The 25612-nt window shown below is 37.3% G+C and overlaps 3 protein-coding genes across 5 annotated transcripts; 1 reads left to right on the top strand and 2 right to left on the bottom strand.

Moving 5' to 3' along the window:
• Nucleotides 1–3338: 3338 nt before the first annotated feature.
• On the bottom strand, nt 3339–13489 carry LOC109859368 (protein Star-like). Of its 3 annotated transcripts, none has more exons than XM_020437570.1 (6): nt 12933–13489; nt 6375–6560; nt 5694–5907; nt 5058–5222; nt 4423–4614; nt 3339–4089 (listed from the first exon to the last, which is right to left on the bottom strand). In XM_020437570.1, the coding sequence occupies exons 2-6, from the start codon at nt 6557–6559 to the stop codon at nt 3904–3906; spliced, it is 942 nt and encodes a 313-aa protein (XP_020293159.1). In that variant the 5' UTR covers nt 6560; nt 12933–13489; the 3' UTR covers nt 3339–3903. The 3 variants fall into 3 exon arrangements, with proteins under 3 accessions (XP_020293159.1, XP_020293162.1, XP_020293160.1); XM_020437573.1 differs by lacking the exon at nt 12933–13489 and adding an exon at nt 8557–9941; XM_020437571.1 differs by lacking the exon at nt 12933–13489 and adding an exon at nt 8142–8473.
• A 1328-nt stretch (nt 13490–14817) lies between these two features.
• Nucleotides 14818–19493, bottom strand: LOC109859371 (methenyltetrahydrofolate synthase domain-containing protein). Its single transcript, XM_020437577.1, has 5 exons — nt 19135–19493; nt 18467–18855; nt 17955–18301; nt 17668–17872; nt 14818–17489 (listed from the first exon to the last, which is right to left on the bottom strand). Exons 1-5 carry the CDS (start codon nt 19148–19150, stop codon nt 17106–17108), a joined length of 1341 nt encoding a protein of 446 aa, XP_020293166.1. The 5' UTR covers nt 19151–19493; the 3' UTR covers nt 14818–17105.
• A 230-nt stretch (nt 19494–19723) lies between these two features.
• On the top strand, nt 19724–24460 carry LOC109859367 (ribosomal protein S6 kinase 2 beta). Its single transcript, XM_020437569.1, has 13 exons — nt 19724–20113; nt 20304–20498; nt 20820–20901; nt 20988–21148; nt 21250–21356; nt 21457–21634; nt 21784–21949; nt 22078–22230; nt 22339–22604; nt 22699–22947; nt 23095–23333; nt 23433–23694; nt 23798–24460. Exons 1-13 carry the CDS (start codon nt 20060–20062, stop codon nt 23924–23926), a joined length of 2241 nt encoding a protein of 746 aa, XP_020293158.1. The 5' UTR covers nt 19724–20059; the 3' UTR covers nt 23927–24460.
• The last annotated feature ends 1152 nt before the right edge of the window (nt 24461–25612 follow it).

The raw sequence follows: 25612 nt of genomic DNA, 5'->3' as shown, positions 1-25612 counted from the left end.
GGCGTCATCGAGGTGAAAAATCGAGCGAGCGTCGGGATCACCTGCAAAGTCTGTGCGCGTCTTATCGCGATTTTCTGAAGTGAAGGGCGAGTTTATTTAACGATTAGATCTCTTTTTCTTTGATGTCACCTAATCGTGTCGCGCGAGCGCAAATAAATCACTTTTTCCGTTGTATTATCGCATCGAAGTAAAAACTTTATATAAACGAGCAGCAGTTCGATGATGAGAAGAAAAGACTGCGGAAGAAAAAGTAAAAGAGAATAAAGAAGATTCTCGAGAATCTTGAAGTGTTACTTTAAAATAAAAAAAAAAATGAGTGATCATGATAACGTTCACGTACGTGTATAAATAATTGCATACTAAAAACATAAAGTGAGCCTTACAGAAATTTGATAAATCGATGCGGCCAAAATATCGTACTAGGTTTTTTTGTAAACTGTTAGAAGTGACGAAATTTTACTAAATCGTGCTTTTAACGTACCTATTAAAAATACGTGGCGAACAGGCTTAAATAAATTAAACGATTAAACGGAGTAAATGAAATCTCTCTCAAACGTCAAAATATAAATCCAAATTTATTGCTTTCGAAAGGAATCGGCTGCTCTTCACAGGACAGAGATGCGAGCAGTCGTGTTCGACGTGTCAAAAACTACGAGTTACAATTATAATATACGGTGTAAAAAATAAAAATGGAAAATCTCTCAAAAAAAAAAAAAAACGCATTAGGATGCTACGACGAAGTCGATACTTCGCACAGGCACTGATGAATAGAAAGGGATAAGTCATGGAATGATTTTCGAAATAAGAGCGGCAAGGAAATCGGATCGGTGTCCTAACAAATACAAAATGAAGTGACATCTTAAAGTGAAAATCTCTTACATTCATTTCTTTTTTTTTCTCGCAGAGTCGTGCGGTTGAACTGCAAGCGCATATCCCGAATGCTGATTGAAAAATATTTATAAATAAAAATGTTGATTTTTTTTAATATACAGTGAAGTATTCTTTTTCTTTAGGATTTCATTAAACTGTTATTTTTACGTTATATATAGAACTTTTGTTATTTCAATATTTATCTCGCAAACATACATGGCGTTTAAACAACAAACCTCAACATTCGTGTGCGCGATGTAAATCCTAAATGTACAAAAAGAATTTTTCACCAACAAAAAACAAAAAAATTTGTATCTTTTTTTAACTGAGATATCAGACTCTCGAATTTACGAATGAAAGTGTTTAGAATAAATAAAGTCTAAATTTCAACAATAAAAACACTCTCGATTCAATCGCATCTTGCAAATATCTTCAAGTGTCACGACTCTGCTCTTTGCGCGGCACATTAAAAACATAAACGTAATTACGATTGTCGCAACGCGAAGTGACGATCAATTGCGAAGAAACTTGAATGACCGTTTAAGTATCTGTCGCTACAGTATCTTGAATATGCTACTTCTAGCGAACTTCGTGCAATTGACTTAATTCATAAATGTGCTCTTTTTTTTAACGCGTAAATTTTTAACGCCTTAATTTAACTTAATTTTCTGTAGTTCTGATATGCAATTTTTTTAAATTCCGTGCGTGCGATAGGACGATGTTGTAACTTTTTTTACATTTACAGTCAAAAAAAATCTCTTTCGACTTTGTTACTTAGTTTAGCGTTAAAACACGCAGCGCGACAAGAGTTGTTGCACGTTCAAAACTTGTCACTCTTTTTTAACTGAAACTTCGCGAGCTAGAAGTGTTATCTGTTGAAACACACATGTTATAATACGTAGAGAGTATATAATATATATACAGAGCATTTTTTTTAAGAAAATATCACCTTACGCGCTAATAAGGCTTTCCTCCGTTCCGAGTTCTGACAATGGACGGATTGTGCACAAGCCGATTTTTCTGCGAATGATTAAGTAAGTTGCTTATTATTTCTACCCGTCCATTTTTGGTGTGTTTATGTGCTTACGGCTATTAATTATACAAAAAAAAAACAAAACAAAACAATACGATCGACGTATATAAACGTGAGATTAATTTTCGAAGAGGGAAACTGTGCTTGTGTTTCGTTCTCGAACGAACGACATGAACAAAGTAGCTCGAAAAAAAAAAAAAAAAACATTCCGGATTGATCCTCGCGTGTGCTTGTCATTTCCGCTACGTAAAAACTTAAACTAGTCTTCGTAAAAAAATATCGTTCGATCGCATATTTAAATCACCTTGCGTTAAAAAAACGTGTGTGTGTGTTATATATACCGTAAAATCTCTCACACTCTGATCTCACAAGTAATTTCTCTGTTTTCTTTTTCTTTCTGGAGAACGCACCTCTCAGGAAAGAGATCTTGGGAAAAACTTCTTAAATCTTTTTTCGCAATTGAGCAAACGACGATCTGCGAATCACAACGCCGACAATTTTTGCGAACTTGTGTTTTTAATCTACCAAAGACTGTTGTTTAGTTTTAATCCGCGTAAATATTTTAAACAACTATCGATTGTGAATCACTAGTGTGTAAATATTGGTTGTTAATTATTTGCGCACGTGAAATGAACAGAATGTGCTGCGCAATTACGACATTAAATGAATTCTTGTGTGTGTGTGTGTGTGTGTGTCTTGAGAAGAGATCGGGAAACATCGCAGAAGGATCAGAAAGCGGTTTTGCGAAGTTTTCGCGGAACCGAAAGTCAGTCTTTGTTACAAATGCGCACGACTAAGAAAATTAAAAGAACTCCTTTTATATTTCTGATTCGTGTGACAATCTCTTTCTCTCTCTCTCTCTCTCTCTCTCTCTCTCTCTCTCTTTCTCTCTATCGATATTTATAAATAACTACAACTGCAAAAAAAAAGAGACAATAAAGAGAACTAAATACCGTAGCACGTCTTACGATGTATAAGACGATATATACGCAAAGAGTCAGATATCTGAAACAGATCTAAGAGAATTCGGGTCACGCGCGTTTTCTCCATCACACAAACTACCACAAAACTACTACGTGCGTGTACGAAAGACGCTATCGTATAATTTTGTCCGCGTCCTGATGAAAGAAATCGTTGAATCCCCGCGTTTTGTTAAGTAGTTTGCCTTTCTCGCTGATATCGAGAACGACGAAAAGCGATCCTCGATTTCTCGAGAGTTCAACGAAACTCGAAACAAAAAAAAAAACAAGAGAGATACGACATTTAGAACTAAAAATAGAGAAAATAAATAAAATCTTGAGATATAACGAGTCCCGCAACATTTTGACATTTTTAAAATAAATTTAAGTTGGTAAATTAAAATTTTTAGAAAAAAAATCAAAATCTCGAGTTCTCCTTTAACTGTTTATTTTATTTTGAATTCTTTGTAATTATCAAGAAAATTTATCCGCAAAATATGTATGCATATGTACACAATTGTTTTTTTTTTTTATTACAAAATTATTTCGCAAGAGTTCTTGAACTCACGAGATTCTCGAGACTCAATTAGAGAGATTGTTATCAACTCCACACGTTACAGCGAACGAACGTTCTTATTATTATACTGCGAGAGCGCAACAGACTTACACCTGCGGACGGTCAACAGCAGCGAAGCACGCGCGCGAGAGACTTATAACATGTATTAAAATATTCATTAGCGGAAGACTAATTCCGCGATCGATTTGAGTGTTTCCTAAACACGATGGCGCGCGAATTGGATCGTTTATTTTTGTGAGATCGAAGAGGAAAAGGAGGAGGATGAGGATTATCGCGCTTTTGATCGGAAGTAATATTTCTAAAGCAGCGCGAGTAAAATATTAAGAACAGATCAGAAGCGCGATGAAAAGAAAACGATGTGATGTGATGCGTATTATGAGATGCTTAAATTACAAAAATGTTGTATCCTGCGACAGTCGGGCGCAAGAGCAGTCTATCGCGTTATTAACCTGAGTCAAAGATCATCAAATCTTAAGCAGAGTATTGTACAGGAAAAACAACTTTCCGGTGTCCGTTGTGTGTACGAGTTTGTATCGCCGGCTGGCCATTCTGTCGATGAAGCTCTTCGTCTCGGCCTCGCTGTGATGAGGATTCCATCGTATCGACACTACAGATATTCTCGTACTTTCCCACGGAATGGTGTCGAGTATCTGCGGAACATTTTTTCCATATTGTTCTTTTACGAGATGTTCATCGCGCTTGTATATTCCGTTATTTTGTTTTTTTTTTTCAAGGAATTTAATTCCGCGACAGTTTGCAACTTCGCGCTTCGAGTTTTTCGCGAGCGAAGAATATCTCGCACACAAACGTAAACAAATAATTTTTTTCAGTCTCAACAATGTACGCGATCTCTGTTTTTTTTTCCAAGTGAAACAAACAAATAAAACTAATAAAATAATTTATCTGCGGAGATTTAAAGTAATAGTTATTGATTATACATTTTCGCTAAATTATTGAATTATTTGTATTTTTTTTTTTTTTACCTGACCATCGGGAGCGTCGGGACTGTCGAGGCTTAAATAATCCAGGGTGGTGGCGTTGTATGCCAACAGCACGCTGTAGAGAGGAAAGCATTTGAGTCTGGTGGTGGGAAAACCGTCGTCTGATGACACAAGGCTGTTAGGTCCGTCGCCCAATTTGGTAACCTGAACCTCCGACTCCTGGTGATACTTTATCTGCAACAAACCAGATACTTCATACTGTTACGTGCTTCTATGCAAAGTAGTGAATATTTTGAAATAAAATACACGATATTTTCTGTGAGACTTTTGTTTAGGGCTGTTAGAGCATATTGACGTTGCTCTTCAAAGCTACGAAGGACTTAAAAAAAAAAACACATAAAACGAACCTTTGCTTCTGAAACGAAGTAGTTTCATCGGCAAACTGAAAAAGATTCGAGCGGGGAAAAAAAGATAAAGTTTTATTGAAGGGAGCATTCAAGTGAGGAAAGAAAGTTTAACGGATTTATTAGTTTCTTAGTTTACTATTTTGATTGGTTGCTTGGTTGGGTTAAAAAAAAACATAGGTCTTCGAGAAGGGTTGCGGCACGTCGTAACCAACACAGGTACTTCGAACCTTGCTTGATTCTCGTAATTCATTTCGCATAGAATTTTCTCACCTCTTTGGTATCCTCGTCCGTGCTGAGACAAGCGTGCAGAACTCTCGACTGTGGATTTCTGGTGCTTCTCTGCGCCTCGAAGAAACTCCTAGGCTCGGTGAGTATCAACACACCACGCCAGCTCAGATTCGATTCCAGCCAAGCGGTGCTCGAAATCGCGCCTATCTGTAAGAAATACACGACGTGGTCGCATGGTAATTAGTACAAGTACACGAATTTGTGATCCTGCCTGCGGCGAGAGATAGAAATCAAACTGCGCTATCGAATTAATTTCCGCCCTTGCGCGGAAATAACGAGAAAAGATAAAAGCGAAATGAAGATAAAACGAGAAACTCGCCGATTTTTGTTCGTCTATTTTTATCCGTTTTGCGTGACCAAAGATAATTTCCCGGTTTTGCGTGTTTCGTTAACATATTTGCGGCGCATGATAAAAATGGCTTGTGCGTGATAAAAATTGTCTTGTGTTATCTGTGAAATCTAGGACTGTTGTATATACAACACACAGCCGTACCGACGTATCGGTCTTCAAAAACGAAGACAAAAACAAAAGTCACAATAAAAAAAAAATTGAAGATTTCTGACGCTGCGCAACGTACACGTGAAACGTGTTCGGCAATCGAAACGGAAGATTCTCACCCTGCTTATGTACTCAGCGTAAACACCTTCGCGTTTGCCCTGCGTCAAACTCGCCACGTACTTCTCCTCGGATGTCTGGTTGGCGCGCAAAGGATCCTGATGAGTCGTCGGTTTCAAATGCACTTGCCGTATGTAAGCGACCAGTTGGGGATTGTCCATGGATACGCTATCGAGCACGTAGTCCCTGGTCATGTTCGCGTCGAACGCCTGCCTCCTGTAAACGAAACATCGAATTTAATTAAGAGACATATATACAGCGAAAGATCTAATTGTATTTGATCTGAAACCCAATTGTGTAATCTTGTGCGGTAAAACAAAACGGAGAATACAAACTGCCAGTGTAATTTCTCTCGCTGAGAGATCTTTTGGTCTACTTCTATACCAACTCGAGAGAGGATTGCACGATTTTCTAATAATGCAAACTAATGAGATTCGCCGTCATTGTGTGATACGTTTTGTCTGCGAAAGGGAATGACTTCAACGACACAATCGAGTTAACAAAATCGCCGTAAGTATAGTTTATAACAAATATAGTTTATAAGTACAGTTCGTTGCGAGAGTATACCGAGACGAAACAAACTCGCCGTAAGATCGTAATCTTTTGTTAAAACGACGAAAAGATCAAATGCAATTTTTTTTTTTTTTTTGACCGTATATAATTGGTGATGTAATATAAGTTACCTCAAAGCTGCGGCCTCGCTCCAGACAAGAAGCAGAGCCATGGCGGTACAAAAGGCGGCCAGAAAAGCCAAGCAGGGGGCCACTCGCTTCCACCAAGTTCTTTTATAACTGGAAAATGAGGCGTTCGCAGGCCCTACGGGCGGTGGCAGAGTTCCGTTCGGCGAAGGAATCCCTGCGGGAGCCATTCTGTGAAAATACAACGAGAACGTGTAAACACGCGCAAATTACAGTGACCGAGACACCCAGGTGAGTTGAAAGTCTGACAACTCTTTTGAGAGAGACGTGTCGGGTTATTTCAGCTTATTGTCAAAAAGTTGCTTCTTCTAAAATCCCATGGGATTATTCGCCAAGTGTAAATATTTTAAAAAATCTGAGTAATTGTTATCTTTTACTCGTATTGTATATCTCAACATCCGTACAGAATATCGCGTTATTTTAAATAAACTAATTCTTACATTACATAGAACAAAAATTAGTAAAAACTGGCTCTCCAGGAATTAGCGAACATTATTTGACTGAGAAAGAGAGAGAAGAAATTATTCGTTCAATAACTTACTAATTTTAAGCACATTAAATTGTCGCAATTGAAAAACGATAGATACTATTTAAAAAAAAAAAAAATTTTTAATAAATAAAAAGTGAAGTTTTAATTCAACGTTTCAAATGCGTGAAAAATTATAGTTAAACTCGCATTTAATAAATCTTTCTTCGATTCAACTTTCGCTAAGAATTCTTTTTTTACGATCGTGACGTGACTTTGAATAAGTAAGCAACAAATAAAGAACCACAAATCTTTTGGGATTTATCTTATGTATATGCAACACAGCACGCAAGATACGCGTGAGTCACAATGCACTTTCTAGTCACTATTTTTTTCACTCACGTTCAAGTGAATGCATACCTAAGGATTCGAGACACAAAGAGGAAAGAAGACCCTCACAGATCGAATTATCATTTATATCGTCACGTAATCGCCATTTTATTTTTTCAAAGAAAAATTGATTTTCGTTTCTACGAATTTGGATTTTTGCCAATTTTTTCGTTCCTGAATTTTAAATGTTTTTTAAATTTATCACGTTTTTTTTTTTTATTTCAGTTTTAATATTGTATATATATATCAGAATTGAATAAAATATACAATTTACACACAACTGGTGATCGATCTTAACGTATTTTTAATGCTTTAGAGAAGTAATGTGAAATTAAAATTATTTTAAGATTAAATTTTAAAACCTCTCAATTATTATGATATGTTAATTACTTCAATTTTAAAAACATTATTCTTTAGCTTAATTATTAAAACAAATTAATGTTAATATATTAGAAATCATACAAAGCACGTGCGTTATAAAAAAAAACAAAAAATAAGATAAATTCGAGCAACAAAACTATATGCAATTGCTGGTTGCAATTCGAGCGAAATAAAAGAAATGTTATTGTATATATATTTTTTTTCCACACACGTAGACAAGTTGCGCGCGTTACACGAAGTATCGTCTGCCCCGTTACTTGTTTCACACCGTTAAAGCAAGATTCACTAAGTTAAAAGAAGTACACGCAAAAAAACACTTCGCATCGCTTTCTATCTTGAACAAAACTAAAATACTTCTATTGATTTCTAATGTTGAAAGTTACGGACAGTTCATGTCAAAAAGTTCGCTCAAAATAAATTAATTAAACACCTCGCGTTCTCGATACACATGTTGTAACGCAATTACGACGCTTTCGACCGCATGTGTCCATCGCGATTTTACTCACTTAACTTACTTGGCTTTCACCAGCTTTACGATGACCGATGATATTTTCCCTTATCCGTGAAATCGCAAACTTTGCGCGTGTATACGCGCGCAAAGGAACATTTGTATCTTGTAATACGCGAGAACACAAGACGAACCACACGGGGCCGCTTTGGGACGTTTCGCTCACGCGTGTCACCGTTTGTGTGTCACTTCTTGTGGCGCGAATTCTCTCGGTTTTTAGATTCCGCAAAATTCGCACTCCTCTCTGTCCTCGCCGGAACCGGATACACGTTGTTCGCAATTATCAATAATACTTCCGATTGTTACGCACGCTTCGCGTCAGATTCGCGTATCAGTTGAGCAACGTCAACGAGAAACAATCACACACACGCGCGCACACAACGCGGCACCGGCAAACGTTGTCCGTCACGTGGCGAACCCACCTTCCCGCGTGTTGGTTGTGTCGTCGTCGTTGTTGTGCGGTGGTCTCTCTGCCGTGTCTCTCAGATCTGCCCGGCTTCTCCTTCCCCGAGAGATCGCGTTCCCGTTCCGCTTTCCCCGACGACGCGAAAATCTCACTCGAAGTGGGAGAATCTCACGCCAATCGAAAAGAGCTCCGAAGGTTCTCGCCCCTTCCCGCCCCGCTCTTTTGTTTCCAAAATTGTTTTTTTTTTTTTTTTTTGTCGCGCGAGATGCGACGAAACGAATTAAAAATTTCAAAGTTGCAACTTGCGATCGAAATCGGATTTCGGAGAAACGTATTTTCCTCCCCCTCTGATTGTTTGTAAAGATTATTATTTTCCGAAACTTGGAACGAGAGAATCTTCTCTCTCAGAATCCGAGATGCGAATCCTACGGTTTTTTTGTTCGCCGACAGGAACAGCTGTTTGTTTCTTCGCGAATGCAATTTGATTTCTTCGAAGATTGTTTTTTTTCTTTTTGTTATTTTAACTAATTAATTGTTATAGTTTCCCCCGAGATATTTTGTTTATTACTTTTTGTTTTTCGAATATATTTTACTGAAATTTCGAATCGCGAAGAACAAAGTGCGTGTATTTGTTTTTTCGAACGTTTTCTTCGGAAGCGAATTTTTTGCGGAGCGTTTCGTCGCAATTTCGTGTCCTCTCTTTTCTTTTCGCGTTCGTTTTTTGTCGCACGACGTTGTTCCCTCGGAGGAGATTCTTCTCGTGTTTCTCGGTGTGCAACTGGATTTTTATAGAAGCAACCTCTCTTCAAGCGCGCTATTTACCGCGCTCCCTTCTTTAATCCTCCTCTTTCCCTTGTTCTCACGTTTTCTGTACAAAAAGTGAACGATATATTTTTTCACGTGTTTCTTCGCACGAGACCGAAACTTCTCCGCAACGTTGATAATTCTTGACGTTCTTCCCGCAATTTTTCTGCCAACGAAACGTCGATCGCTCGAGCAATCGAGATCGATTCGCGATCAGCGGCTCGCGCCGAAATTCCTTTTCTTTCTTTTCCTTTTCTCCAAAGAAATTTCCGGAAATATTACTTTTGCTCTTTCCTTTTCACATCCTCCGGAATGTCGGAACATCGGAAGATTTCTCGCGACGAAGACTCCGGACACCGCACCAGAAAAGAAACCGCGCCGACGGCAAAGAAACTCTGCGACAAAGTCGCTCGAAGCGCGAGAGAGATTTATTACGACGCGATTTCTTCCGTTTGTCCACGCCGACTTCCTCGCCGACTGACATATATCGGGTCACACGTATATCGATTTGGCCTAAGACGACAATGACCGAGCGTCAAACGCGGAGCGGACACGCGGTGGAGGAGCGGGGAACACAAAGGCAGCAAACGGGTCGAAATTGTCGAGCCGCAACGCGCGCGACGCGACGCGACGCGACAGACGAGCGTTCCGGACGCTTGTGACGGCCAAGAAAACGCGTGTGTATTATAGTCGTCGAATGTCGCAATGCAGCGGCGACGTCGTCGGCGGCAAATACACACACACGGCGGCGGCGGTGCCCGCCGCCCCGTCGCTCTCGCATCTGTCGTCGTTCGTCCTCGTCGCGCGCGCGCTCGTATTATTTTTCCCTTCTCTCTTCTCCTCCAACCGGCTGTCTCCGTCCCGTGCACTTTTCTAAGCGCTTGGGACTTCTGTCAGCGGCGGCCCCGATGGGCCCGTGCGATTATATATATATATATATATATATACAGGCCTTCTGTGCACAACAGACGGCAGGCAACGCGCGCGTATTCAAGGTGCGCGCGTTCAAAGAGCGCGGGAGTAAAAGATCCCCGTTGTTTCCAAATTTCAATATTTGCCGATGTTTTTTTTCCCATTCTTTTTGACGACGAAACCGCGGAAAACGGAAATGCGCCACAAAAGTGTTTCTTGTTATTCGAAACTTGGAAACACATTGGGAAAGAAGAGATATTATGATAGTGATAGACTAAAGAAGCCCCTTGCACAATGGAAGGAATAGCGATAGCGATAGAAATAACACAGTTTTAGACACAGAATTACAACTGGTCGGAAATTTTATCGCTTATTCTGATTTTCTGATCTGTGCATTGATACATGTGTATTTTTTTATATTAGATTCCGCTGTTCCTACCGTTATTTATAAATATAAACTAAGGGGAAGGATGATATGGTACATTATGTGGATGATTGCGAGACAAGTAAGGAATGGTTTAATATACCAGGCAAAGACAAGAGGGAAAGAATTGAAAACATATTCGATGATAAGCTAGGAAAAGAAAAAGGTAGGGTTTTGTTAAGGCTGTGGGGAAAGAAAAAGAAAAAAGACTCAGAGAGAAAAGGAAGGTAGAAAAAGAAAACTCTAGTCAGATGGTGGAAGAGGAGGAGGAAAGAGAGGTAGATTAAAAGAAAGGAAGAACTAGGAAACGTATAAGGGCTAAGGGTGGAGAAGAAACTAATTTAACTAAGATAAGATAAGTTAAGGTATATAAGATATATAAGAAAAACAGAGTAATATATAAGATGATGTAATATATGAAATATGTCCGCGAGGGAGGAATATAGGAGGGCGTGTGTGTAAGATAAGATAGGGTAAATTAAAACCAAACCAAAGCTGTGATACTTTGTATGTTGTAAAGTATATATTTCAAAGGGTAGGTTAGAAATAAGAAGGAGAGAAGAGATTAGACAGAGCAGGTCAGAGCAGGAAGGGTAATAGAGATAACGTGCGTACGCAAAAATGAGATATGCAATAGGATAAGATATATGTGGAAAGAAAATTGTAAGAAATGTAACCAAGTTCCCTTCTTGGCCGTCAGGCTGAAGGATTAATAAATAATAAATTAAAAAATAAATATAAACTCTTTACAACTGTTATTATTTCTATCGCTATCGCTATTCCGTCCATTGTGCAAGGGGCTTAAATACACACACGATGTAAATAAAAGAAGAAAAAAACTTCTGTAAATTTTTGTTAGAACGTGCGTGAAAAAAAAACTAAAGCGCGTAAAAAAAAAAAAAAAACGCACGAATTTTGACGTAACAGCCGTGATGCCGGAGCACGCGCAAGAGGATCGGCAAACTGCGACGTACGGTCATCGTATGGTCAATAGAACTTCTGTGTTAGACGTTTCCTAGTTTGCAAGCTTGTATTTACTCGAGTTAAGGTTTTGAAGCACGTACGAATACTGTTGAGCGAGGTAAATTTGTTCGGTGCCGTTTTGAAGCGCACCGTGGGAAATTTATTTAATTGCATTCAAAATCTCGAGTTCTCGCGCCAACCCGCATGTGGGATTGTCAAATTTATGGACAAAAAATTTAATTTCTCGACACCGACGCGCGTTCAAAACGAAATTGCACTCGACGCCACTTGTATCCGGGTGCAAAAAAACAATTAAGCTACTTGTATCCGGGCGCAAAAAAACAATTAAAAATGAGATTTTCCAAAACGTCAGAAAAATGAAGACACGCACATTGTCTTAAATAAGGCTGCTTTCCTTTTAAGAGACACAGTCGACACAAGTCGACACAAAAGTCATTCTGTCTTCGTTCAATATTCAGTGAGAAACAAAGACAGAATGAAACTTGTGTCGACTTGTGTCGACTGTGTCCCCTAAAAGGAAAGCAGCCTAAATAAGATCTATTTGCAAACGCCGCTCTCTTTGAGAGATTCTCAAAAGTGAATCAAACATCGCATCACACCGCGCTAATAAAAGTGTATTGTCGTCTCTTTTGTGCTCGTCATTCTGTATCTTGTTCCACATCGACTAATTAGCGATTTTTTCACTTCTAGATAAGACTAAACTTCTAGAAGTTTTCGATAACTTTGTCTAGAAGATATCTCCCTAAAATTGGTTCTCCTTATTGGTTCTCAGAGGAATTTATCCAGAGGATAGCTATATCGAAAGATGTATGAAGAAATCGGCCGTAAGTAATTCAATGCGGAGAACGATGCCTTTAGTTGTTTGAAACGCGAGCTAAAACGCGATCTCTAATTTTCTTTATATAACACGCATTTGCGTGCGTACGCAACAACTTCCCACCGTACACACACGCACACACACAAAAACGCACAAGTTAACGCACGCGAAAAAAGATTCTCTTCGATCCTCGAAACCATCGATAAAAACATCATCATTCGCGCCTGTGATTCCATCGCCGTTGGCGCCGATAATTGGACATCTTTATCCGCGAGAGATTACGACAGAGATTTAAGACTTAAACCCCGGCTTTTCGCCACATTGTGCGGATTTAGCCACGTTTGTTGTTTTCTTTTTTTTTTCTTCTTCTTTTTTTTTTTTTTTTTTTTTGAAATTAGCCCGCATTTCACGGATCGTGCCTAAATGCGGGGCGATCCTCTTTCCGCGTTACCTGAAACCCGCGGCGGTCTTATCCCTTTCCCGTCAGTCAGGATTGCAGAAGCATCGTTGTTCCCAACGGCGAACAGGTTTCCCTCTCGCTCGCCGCCGCCGCTCGCGCGCGCGTAATTCGCCGCGCTCCAGTGTCCACGGGACGGACGAGGATCCACGATGACTGACTCGATCCACTGACGAGTCACCAACGTTGGGCCACGGTTTATGACACTGTGTACGCGGATGATGACATACACGGCGGGAATACCCGCCGGGAGAGGAAGTTCTCTCCGTCACTCTTTGTCTTTCTCTGCTCTCTCTCTCTCTCTCCGCGCCGCTCTCTTCCTCGTCTCCCACGCAGTCCGCAATCGGTGAACCCTTCTGCGGTACTCGTGAACCGAAGAGAAAGGAAACGAAGTGTGTGTGTGATAGAAAGAGAGAGAAAGAGAGAAACTTGGAAACGTGTCGTCTTGTTTCACTCGCGGTTTGACACTTGAACGGCCAACTGTGGACGGAGAAGCGCACAGGCAGGTAAACGTACGTGCCGTTCCCTCTGGCTCTCGTGTGGCGAGTAAGTCTGCCCTCCAACACCTGGAACCAGCGCCTAACGCTGGTTCGTTCGCCGAGTACAATGCCTTCTATATATATGTATATGTATTATATATATATATATATATATATGTATTGGGTGTCCTTTTTTAAAACACCGCCTACCTCCGTACTCTACTATTGCCTTCAAGCCGACGAGGCCGTAAGCCTCTCCCTTTCTCTTTCTATCTCTTTCTATCTTTCTCGCTTTTACGAGGACACTCTCCGCTCTCCTAACCAGGTAGCAGCCAGTGATTCTCATTTCATCCAGGTGAGAAGTCCCAATCGCTTCCAGAGTTGTCGCGTGTAGTTGTTGCGCAGTTTACGGAGAACTTTCGATAAAAGTTCCTCCTCCCCATCCACATCCACGTCCTGTCTGTCTATTGTCTAAAAGTTTGCTCGCGGTTTTGTTACAAGGTACGCAAAGCGTTTACATCTGACGTAAAACAAAAACATTTGTTTTTTTTTAACAAAAGCAATAATCGCGTAAATTAGCGCGAATTATTTATTCCGAATTAAATTTAAATTTTTATCGGATTTTTAATCCACAACTCTCTCATTCCTCTCGTGTGTTCTGGTTTTACACAGATTTCGCATAAAAAAAAAAAAAAAGACGTTCTCTCACATTTCGCACTTTTGCGCAATCTATCGAAATATTGATTAGACTTTAAATAAAAATAATAATAACAAGGTCTATGTGACTTTTCATGCGTTCATCTTACGTCTTTTGTTTTTCTTCTTATATTACACGAGCGTATTTTTGCTATCTTCTGTTTTTTTTTTTGTTTTTTTAAGAAGAGACGCAGGTCTCGCGAAATGTTTTATCTTTACCTCTTCACTCTCTGATTTTGTTTTTTGTTTCATTTCCCGTTTTCTTTACATTGTCAGTCTCTTTGTAGACGCACGCATTTAATATGCGGATCTGCGACAACGCAGACGCGCGGATACAGTTGTTGCGAAGTCGTTAAAACAATTAGTAACACGAGAGAATTCGGTCAGTCGAATTACGCGTTATCTCGCGCGCACGCGTACAGTTCGCGAGAGAGAAGGGAAGAAGAGTCTTGAAGTTTTTTTTTCATTCAATTTTTACGAAACCCGTGATTTAGAAGGCAATTTAAACACAAATCATTTTTCGAAATCAGAAAAGTTTAGCGCCTACATACACAGTTGCTACGTTAGATAAGTTTGTTTGCGGACGCGGATTTCCTGTCGCGAATAATTACACGTAATTTATTTATAGACGTTGAATATTGAATTTTATTAGTCGTACGTTTCAGCAATGTTTTTTTTTTTTTTTTTAGATCGATAGTTTTTTTCTTTACAACATTGATGAGTTTGTATACAAACATTATAACTTAATTTACATTTGACAATATGTTTTTAACGACAAAAATTTTATGACACTTTAAGATCGATTAAGTACGCTGCGTTGAGCACAAAACAGATTGAATGAAAATAAAACACTATCTTTTATGTGTTTTATTTTTTATAATATATACATACAACGCATATGTGATAAGTAAAAAACGAAGACCCAAGTCTCAGGATATTTAAAATCCAAAACAATGAAAAACACGGTCGACCTACGTGTACGGCCGTGTTTTCCACTTTTTACGTGTTAATTATTTAATGATAAAAGTATTTATCATTGATTCTATATAATTATATGATTATTGTATATGTCTAGAAACAAGAAATATCATATTTATTAATATCACAAAAGTTTTTACCGTTTTTTTTTTTTTTTTTCTATTTCTCGACTGATACATCGGTAAGCTCATCGGATGCTATTCAAAAGACACACTGGAAGACCGCAACGCGCCTATAAAAACGACTCGTAAAGAGCATGCGAACAAAAATATAGTATTTATATATTTCCTTTCTTTTACAAAAAAATATATATGTTTGAAAAAATAGTGTACACTCTGTTTCTCTTTACCTGTGCACAGAAATGTTATACTTCATCTGATAAACTTTCTATTTTTTAAAGTTTATATCTTTTTTATTCTTGTTAATACTGGGAGTTAAAATAACTCAAATATTTCTAATATCAACTTCATATTCTGATATGAAAATGTTTTTTTCTCTTCACAATTTACACACATAAAATATTTTGGTAATACTTTTGCGCTGTAAAAAAATTGAAGTCATATTTGTTTCTATTTAACAAACCTTGGCTTCTTCGAAGAATCTTTTATGCAAAGTGTCTTTTATATATATATCTTACTCTGTTTAATTTATTTTAATAATTTGCTGTTTGTGCTATATTTTGTTTTTTTTTTAATGAAACAGAGTTGTGTCTTACTCCTATAACCCGGTGATCACAGATTATTGCGACTAATTTTTTTTGGGAGAATATTTATCGTTATTTTTGTTTTCTTTCGTACATCTCGAACGGTTTTTATTAATACGTAAGTATTATATAAATAAAATCAGTAGCCAAAATATATATATGTGTAACAACTATTGGTATTCGCATTTCATTAGATAAATCTCACATCTCGTTAGATAAATTGTTAGATAAATATCACATTTCAGTTTAAATCAAACTCAAAAATTGTTACTATTGACGCGTTATTATATCTTAGACTAATTCGCAAATACAACTTCAATATAGATCTAAGTAAATTAACAATATAACATGTATAAAATAACTATAAAAAACATATGTTTGTGTAAATTTATAAGGCGTAAAATACACAAATGTATTGTTTGTCCAAGTCTGGTATATGTTAATCTGTGTCATGTGATTGTTTTTAACCCCAGAATGCACATTCTACAGTTTTTGCTTCGATAAAACGCGCATCGCACAGAGTTCTGACGGACTTTAAAGTCGCACAGTTCTATTCGCAAACAAATCATTTTCATTTAAAAAACGTATGGAATCAAAACGTCGGACTGTAATCAAAACGACTTCATGATCAATTTATATCAAAATTGATTGAAGTTTTCACCCACGTCGCGATGTTTGTTACTCGCGCGAAGTTCTTACAGCTCAGCTGTCTGTACGAAGTAAACACCTTGGAAGTAAACGTGGCACAAAAAGATCCATACGCGCGTGAATAAAAATGCACAAACGTTTGAGTGTGCATTCCAGAGTTAACATTATATCGCGCTTATTTAAAGCCGTAACATACAAATATATTTGACTTTTTAAGATGGTTTTTTTCTGGTCTAGAACCAAAAAGATCTCGATTGTTTGTTTCTTCTGTTTTCGAAACGGTCATTGTTTTCGCTGTCTAGATCAAAAAATCTTCCCAGTACGTTAATATTAACACTCAAAACAACAAAAAATAAAATATAAACGCTAAAAATTATCAATTTATATATAAATTTCCACACACTTAAGATCATTAAATGTAATTCCGCTTAAAAAAAAAAAAAACGATATAATTAAAATAAATATAATTAAAAACACCCGCGCGAAAGAATTTCTAACACATTTTTCGAGCACTCTGTGTAAATGAGAAAATATATGTAAATATGAATATACGTTTGATCATACATGCACTTTTTTGTTGAAAGAATGAAAATAAAAACAATACGTAACACGCAAATACATACACTCGATAGTAGTTTTTTTTTTTTGTTTGATAAGTGTTTTTTAAACGGTTGTAACATTCGTTACCTCGATTCTAGAGATTGGTTTCGCCGGTTCTACAATTATAAAACCCTCCTGGTCGTTCGCGGTCTCGCCGATTCGGAGTTGTTGTAAATTCGCCACGATTGAATCTACCTGAACCGGTTGATTTGGCAGAGTCGCGTCGTTCCTGAGTTTGCTGAAGTGAAGATAACAAATGCCGCGATAACCCTGCCAAATTATTTCGCTCGGTTTAACGCCACGTTCCGAGAGCGCGTTCTTCAGATCGCGGACTCTCACGCCGGACGATATGTTGGAGAGTTTAAGAGAGAAATCAATATGTCCTTTCGTTTTGCCGCGAAGATTTTTACGCCGTTGTGACGTGCCGTTGTCCTCTTCCGTTTTCGTCTGCAACACACATAAAGCAACACACATAAAGCAAAGATTATTATAATTTTCCAAGAAGAAAGATAAAAGTTTTTATTTTCAAATAAACGTTGCATCTTCGCAATTAACTTCTCATCAAAAATTTGTACAAAAAAAAAAACAAGTTTTATCAAACAATATTTATAAACAATATACTCACTTTCGTCTTCTTGTACGCCCGTTTTCGTGGAAAACGTGGCTTATCGACCTCTCCGTCACCTTCCCTATTAGAGTTTTCCACATTAGGTGCGTCTTTACTCACGTTAACACGCCGTTTGTTCCTTGGATTTTTAACGCGATTCTTGATATACTGACGTGTCTCCACGTCCGAATCAACTTCCTTCAGAGCTACAATTTTGCCATCTCTGCGGAAAAAAACAGCATCGTGTATTCGCGCGTAATAAATCTCACTTTACTCGTGACTCGATTAATTCAATAATTGCATACTTTTCATCCATCTGCCTGAGCTGCTGCAATATCTGCATGGATTTGAGTCTTCTTTCGCTGAGCATGTGCCACAGAATGCCGGATGGTTTCTTCAGTCTCTGCCCAACGAAAATAATCTGCGTCGGCGTGACGATTATGTCAACCGGTACGTCGTACTCTTTGAACAATTGTTGCGGCAAGTGATCTACAACTTGGCAATCGTGCACGGTCGTGATTACGGTTGTATTATCTGATATCGCGCCCATTCTCATCATCATTGCAAACTCGAGATCAGCAAAACCCTCGCCTTTGCCGAGCCTATATCCGTCCCGGCTGACGCACACAGATCCCAGTACAACCAGATCCACCTAAATAAAAAGTAATCAACCGTTTTAAATAAATCATGATGACATTTTTCAACAATCTAGCGTCTTATAAATGAATTTAATTCTCATCGCACATCAATATGAAATAATCATGAAATCTCTTTTACATTATAAATGATCTTTGTGTAACAAACTATATAAATTTACCTTAATATTAGATTCAAGTCCCAGTGGTTTGCCATATTGCTCCATGCCACGCATGGAAGCCAGCGTTTTTAATTGACCTTTTGTCGCGCCACCAATTGGCGTGACATGCCGAAACAAGCCAGATCTTAACCTGGGAATAGGCACGATAATTTCCTTGTTAGCTTCCAGAGCTAAAAATCGTACCGGTTCCTGTGGCTTGTCCGGATTAATCTTTATGATTCTTGCCTTCTTGAATTCATCCAATTCGGCCAATCGCTGAGCCGCTTCCGCAGCACCTTTGAAGTTTGGGATACGATGGTATATGTTCGTAGGAAAACTGTTTGCAATTTCGTTCTTTGTCATGTAGTCCCACACCCGTCGACGAAAACTCGACTTGGTTACTTCCTCGGCTGTGGGAAATCGTCGTTATAAGTGACAGTAAAAAAATGCACATTAATATATTTTCGAACATACAAGACGCTGTGTCGTTGCAACTAATTCATATAAGACAATTTTAAATGCAAACGTGTTTCATACATTAAAAAAAAAAAAACAAATGTATAAAACACGTGTACACGCCAAGAATATTTAAATTTTTTTTATTTTGACAGCAAACAACATTCTTTGTGCAACATCGCAAGTAGAGGCAAGGGTTTTGTTATGCTTCAATTGCGTCAAAAATTACTCACGCAAATTCTCGGTCATTTTGAGCAATGAAATCTTGAGCGAGATACACGAAGAATCACGGCGACGGCCGTGCGAAACGTTTTGTATATAAAAATAGATCGCACACGATCTTTCTATCTCTTGTGATCTATGTGCGCGCGGCCCTTTTCCCTCTATTTCTACAACGCGAACTCATGTTCGCAAACTCCGCAAAACGTTATTCTCTAGAAATTCCGGTTTTTGTCGAATGTCGATAAATTCCTCACAAAACGCTCTGTCGGAACGCGATAAAAAGGAACGTGTTTTTTCTTTTTTTTTACATACAGCGCATTATGTATTTTCTCTTGTAAGAGTGACAGCAAATGATCGGCGGGCCGGAAAAAATGACAGAAGCGAGACCAATGATCGAACAAATCAGCTGATCGGCACGTGCCATCCGTACGTCGAATACTAGGGGAATTAAGTGTCAGACAGCCGAACCACCAATCGTGTTTAGAAGCACAATCGGAAACCTTTGATTTCTCTCAGATTACAAAACGTGCAGGGAATTTGGAGGAAAAATCTCTAGATTAAGCTCGTTCCGTATCTTTTTATCTCGCCGACTAGTACTCATCGATCCACAAATTATTATCTTTGTATAAGATAATATGCAACTTGCGCGCGAGTGTGTACGTGTGTGTACGTATTTCATACACATGTGAGTTATATATATATAGATATAAAATGGTGTGTACTCTTGATTAGCAGTGGTTTATCCTAGTAGTTAACCGCAAACTCCTGTTGAGTGTGGTTGAGCGTATGTCAATCGTCAACTTGACGAAGTTATTTGTTGCGTATACAAAGTTGTATACTTATTAAATGTTGATATAATAAAAGTTAACACGAAGTTAACTTAAATATTTTGCGAAAACGCTTGCAATTTCAAAGACGAACGAAAGTTTAACTAGAATGCCGTTGGCAACTCTAACGGCTCCTTGGACTGAGCACTGTGCAAATGAGAAGGTAAATTCCGACGAATTTCGAATGGTTTTTGCAATTTACAACGTTACCGAAACTGGTCGTTGAGAAGACAAGAAATCTTGCAATTTTTTTTTGAATCAAGTTTATCTTAGCTTTTCTTCAATAAAATATGTTACACATCAAAGTCACATCCCTTTCCTTCTCTCATGTTTTTTTGTTTGTTTTTTTCCAGCAAAGTACGGAGATTCTTCCGGCCGAAAATCAGGAAGAAACGATGATTACTCAGGGACATTTAAGTGATAGATCCAATGGGTGTTCAGAATCGCATGAGATTGAACTACGTGAGATGGTTCGGGATGGTTACGAGAAAGCTGAACCATCTCACTTTGAACTGTTAAAAGTTCTTGGTCAGGGATCTTTTGGCAAGGTAAGAGTGACACATATGTGCCATAAAAATTTTAATACAGGGTGTGGCAGAGGGGACAGATGGTACACTCGAGCAACAGATGACAAATTGCATCTTCTTACCAAGTGCCCATATACGCAAAAAATGTTTAAACTTGAATTTTTTCAAAACTGAACACTAGACAAAAACATTTTATTATGTATTTTTTAATTTAATTTCGCACTAGGAATCAGTTCTTGTCTATTACCATCTGTTCTGCTGCATTCTGTATATTTTAAAAGTTTTTATAGTGTGGGATAATTATATGTGAGATAATCTTTAAACTCTCGTTTTCTCTTACAGGTATTTTTAGTAAGAAAAATTGTTGGGAAAGATAGTGGCACACTATATGCCATGAAGGTTTTAAAAAAGGCAACGTTAAAAGGTACATTTATCTTTCGAAAAAACTAATAGCTTTCTAGGGAATGCATCTCTTCAAATAATTATTATTTCACAACCGTTTTTCTTTAGTGCGTGATAGAGTTAGGACCAAAATGGAGAGAAATATATTGGTGGATGTGGAACATCCGTTTATTGTTCGATTGCAGTATGCGTTCCAAACAGAAGGAAAACTCTATTTAATTCTAGATTTTTTACGAGGTGGCGATCTCTTTTCCAGGTTAAACAAAGAAGTGAGTGTTGTTCGAAAATCGATTGCATTGTATCGTTGCCCCGTACGAATGATTTGGGCACTCAATAATAATTACATAAATGTGAACATCTTGTGTTTTAGGTCATGTTCACGGAAGACGATGTTAAGTTTTATTTGGCCGAGTTAGCACTCGCTCTTGATCATATACATAAACTGGGAATTATTTACCGAGATCTGAAACCTGAAAAGTTTGTATTGCTTGTGCGATTTGTATAATTTTTTTTCATACGTACTTTTACGTTCCTTATTACATATTTTAGTAATTTCTCTTTTGTTTTTATACAACAGTATTTTATTAGATACAGAAGGCCATATATCTTTAACAGATTTTGGCCTAAGCAAACAACCTTTGGATGATTCAAAAACATATTCATTTTGTGGAACTGTTGAATATATGGCACCAGAAATTGTCAACAGGAAAGGACACACTTTCACCGCGGATTGGTGGAGTTTTGGTGTTTTAATGGTTAGTTAAGTGTTTTATATATATATATATATATATATATATATATATATGTGTGTCTGTATCGTTTTTGTGGCACAATTATATAACACGTGAGAGATATAGACGTTGAAACATTTTAAAATACATTTCTCGCCCTTTACTATTTTCAGTTTGAAATGCTGACAGGTGCTCTTCCGTTTCAAGGTGCCACTCGCAAAGAAACAATGACGCAAATCTTGAAGGCTAAATTAGGAATGCCACTCAATATCTCACCAGAAGCACAGGCACTTTTAAGGGTATTGTTTAAGAGAAATCCAGCAAATCGTCTTGGTTCTGGTATTATAAAGAGACTTGCATATATCATTCTATTATATAATTGACATATCTTACGAACGTTTGACATATCTTATAAAAATTTTTGTATTCTTGTATATGCGCAAAAGTACATGTCTCTTTATTTTCAGGAGGGACAGAAGAAATTAAAAATCATATTTTCTTTGCTACCATTGACTGGGATGCTCTTTATAAAAAAGAGATAAAACCGCCGTTCAAGCCCGCTATTAAAGACGATGATGCGTTTTATTTTGATAGTGAATTCACCTGTAAAACACCAAAAGGTGACTTTAAAAAAAAAACAACAACCAGTAGACTGGATATGTAAGCAAAGTGATGATAAATATAACAGTTTAATGTTTTTACAAAAGAAATTTTCACGATCTTCTCAGATTCTCCCGGTGTGCCGCCTAGCGCAAATGCTCACGAATTATTTCGCGGGTTCAGTTTCATTGCGCCGGGTTTGCTTGCGGATGTGGATCACGCCAAATCACCGGACTTTAGGAATTACGGTAGCATCAGCGCTACCTTTCCGTCTTACGTCAATTCGACTTCCATAACTGACGAATACGAATTCAAACATGAGATTGGCAGAGGAGGATACAGCGTGGTGTATCTAGCCGTTCATACATCAACCAAAACGGAGTACGCGGTGAAGGTATCTTTTGACACTGCTCGGAAATATTGAAAAAAAAAAAAAAACAAACAAACAAACAAGTAGACATAGAAAAATCATTGAACAATTGAAATAGGTAATTGAGAAATCTAGCCGAGATCCAACGGAGGAAATAGAGATTCTGTTGCGATACGGTAGACATCCTCACATTGTAACACTTAGAGCGGTCCACGAGGACGATAAACGTGTGTATCTTGTGTTGGAACTTTTGCGCGGTGGCGAACTTCTCGATCGTTTGCTACAGCGACGAAACTTCACCGAACGCGAAGCTGCCGAGGTTATTCACACTGTCACCAGCGTAATACATTATCTTCACGAGAACGGAGTAAGTATAACGTATGTATGTACGTATGTATATACGGTGCGTATTTTATGACATGGCACATCTTCACGTATTTGTTTGTACGCTCACATCCGTCTCTACGAAATGGAGTTTATATTATTGTTGCACTAAAAAAAAGAACAAAAACAGGTGGTTCATAGAGACTTGAAGCCGTCGAACATTCTGTACGCAAAATCCGGCGGTGATCCAACGACGCTTTGTATATGCGATCTTGGTTTTGCGAAACAATTACGTGCGGAAAATGGATTGTTAATGACGCCTTGTTACACAGCTAACTTTGTGGCACCCGAGGTGCTGAAACGTCAAGGATACGACGCGGCGTGTGACATATGGTCACTCGGAGTTCTCTTGTACATTATGTTAGCTGGGTATGTTGGAAAAAACAAAGTTGGGAAAAATTTTGATTATTTATTCACGTGCGATCAAACCGAGATTAAATTTGAGATTCTCGTCACACGTACAAACAGATATACGCCTTTCCGCAACAGTCCGGGTGATAGCGCGAGCGATATATTAGACCGCATCGGTCCGGGATACATTGACGTGGAGAGCGGTATATGGTGTCACATTTCGAACGAAGCTAAGGAACTAGTTAAAAGGATGTTACACGTGGATCCAAATCGAAGGCCTACAGCAGCCGCTATTTTAAAATCTCCCTGGATTGTAAATCGACATCGTCTTCCTCAAAAAGTATTGCCTGATGTTATAAAAGATCCTCATAGTCTGAAGGTATGTATAGAACGTTTATATATAATAATTCCTCAAGTATAAAAATAGTCAACAATATTGTAGCAAGATGTTTGATCCAAGTAAAAAAAATCTTGCATTTCAGATAGCGGTGGCGGCGACATACAGAGCAATGGCGCATAATTCAAGATTACCTCATATCGGTCCTGTGGTGATGTCCGAATTGGCACGTCGCAGAACACAAGGCAAATCTACCGGTCCCACCCAAGTTTAAGATTATATCTTATCATGTTTCTTGTATATTACAAATTTAACTTGTATTTTAAGATTTCCAAAATGGAGATAGAAAAAAAAAAAAAAAAAAAAAAAAAAAAAAAAAAAAAAAAAAAAACAAATGTTTAAAGTACAAGCGATGGAGAGTTTAAAATGATGAGATGATATGACATGTATGACATCAATGTGGTGTCTCGAAACGTTCCTGACAGTGAGCGCCGAATGTGATATTTATTTCTAGTTCTCCATTGTGTTTTAAGGCTCCTAAGTCGAGTTGTGGCTTAGAAGTAAGAAATTTTTATTTTATTTGCATGTCAACTCTCGCACACTTTTAATAGTACAAATTGGTAAAATGTATCGAAAATTCTCTCTCTGACTCGTAGTAACTTAAATAAATAGAAATTTAAATAAATAGCCATACATCTTGCTCAACGTAAAAACAAAAAAGTCTATTTTCGCTGGAAATTTACAACATGTACATGTAGGGAGTACGTATCGTGTAACATGTAAAATTGTTAATAGATAAAAAAAAAAACAGAGACGAATATATTTCCGATATATTTTATCATTTTTTAGATACTATGTCAAAATACGCACACCGGTATGTCAAAAAAAAAAAAAATTAATTTATGGTGCAAGAAAAATTATATAAAATTATATAAATTCTTGTTTCTGTGTCGTTAGAGAAATCAACGCGGTTCTCTCTGCAGAGAGAAATTAGGAGCCTTATAATAATATCTATACGCATATATATATTATACATATATATATACATATATACACGCACACACACCTGTGTTAATCAAACGTTGCCATGGCTCTTGAAAGAGCAAATAATTCCGGTAATAGAAAGTTATTTTATTGATATTTCTTTAGATCTTTTACATTATTTTTTATATTTAATTATATATATGTACATACATACATATGTGTACATATATGTATATATATTTTTTCAGTGTAATATTTTTAAATATAAAAAAAAAAAATGTTGCTTGAAAATAATGGCATTCAAAATTAGCAGAATTCGATAATCCGACTATATATTTAAGAACATAAAAGTATTTTGATGTATTAACATTCAATCATGTAATCATATAAAATATTTTACCTGTGCAATGTGTAGTTATAGATTGAATTTAATTTTCTATAATTAAATGTATACTAATAATATATATATTTCCGCCTAAGCATTATTTATATTATGTTACACCATTTAAAAAAATCGTTTATGAGAAACTCGAGGTATTTGTAAGTATATACATACGTTGTATATGGTCTGATAATTACGCACCATAATCGTATGAAAATTTCTATAATTTTATTAGTTTATTTAAGTTTGATATATTTAGTTTTATATATATATTTAATTGATATATATATATATAAATTTGTTAAATAAATTAATAACATTGCACTGAGATTATAATCTTTTTTTTTTTATACTAGCACAACACAGGCGCGCGCTACGCGCACGCTATTGTTATTTTTATTTAACGTATTGTCAGTGAACACAATCTGTCACCGCAATGACAGATGGTATATACGTCTTATAAACCATATAATACACATATGAGAAATGTCAGAAATAACGCATGAAAATCAAACTCAAAAAATAGTGAGAGAGAGAAGTGGAAAAACAACACGTGACAGGTAAAAAAGAGAATATTATATATATTATATGTAA

The sequence above is a fragment of the Pseudomyrmex gracilis genome, unplaced genomic scaffold, assembly GCF_002006095.1.
Source record: "Pseudomyrmex gracilis isolate BER0280 unplaced genomic scaffold, ASM200609v1 scaffold_259, whole genome shotgun sequence".
Lineage (NCBI taxonomy): Eukaryota > Metazoa > Arthropoda > Insecta > Hymenoptera > Formicidae > Pseudomyrmex > Pseudomyrmex gracilis.
The sequence above is the reverse complement of the archived record's forward strand: the minus strand, read 5'-3'. Positions and strand labels throughout refer to the sequence as shown.

What these genes read in the sequence shown, in the direction of transcription:
- LOC109859368 (XM_020437570.1), bottom strand. Translation starts at nt 6,559, where the DNA reads ATGGCTCCCGCAGGGATTCCTTCGCCGAACGGAACTCTGCCACCGCCC. An exon ending in CGGACGAGGATACCAAAGAG is followed by an intron (nt 4,615 to 5,057) that starts GTGAGAAAATTC and finishes GGTTTGTTGCAG; the next exon opens with ATAAAGTATCACCAGGAGTC. An exon ending in CCGACGCTCCCGATGGTCAG is followed by an intron (nt 4,090 to 4,422) that starts GTAAAAAAAAAA and finishes AATGTTCCGCAG; the next exon opens with ATACTCGACACCATTCCGTG.
- LOC109859371 (XM_020437577.1), bottom strand. An exon ending in GACTTGAATCTAATATTAAG is followed by an intron (nt 18,302 to 18,466) that starts GTAAATTTATAT and finishes CTTTTTATTTAG; the next exon opens with GTGGATCTGGTTGTACTGGG. An exon ending in GGGCGTACAAGAAGACGAAA is followed by an intron (nt 17,490 to 17,667) that starts GTGAGTATATTG and finishes TGTGTGTTGCAG; the next exon opens with ACGAAAACGGAAGAGGACAA.
- LOC109859367 (XM_020437569.1), top strand. Translation starts at nt 20,060, where the DNA reads ATGCCGTTGGCAACTCTAACGGCTCCTTGGACTGAGCACTGTGCAAAT. An exon ending in CACCTGTAAAACACCAAAAG is followed by an intron (nt 22,231 to 22,338) that starts GTGACTTTAAAA and finishes CGATCTTCTCAG; the next exon opens with ATTCTCCCGGTGTGCCGCCT. An exon ending in TTGTACATTATGTTAGCTGG is followed by an intron (nt 23,334 to 23,432) that starts GTATGTTGGAAA and finishes ACGTACAAACAG; the next exon opens with ATATACGCCTTTCCGCAACA.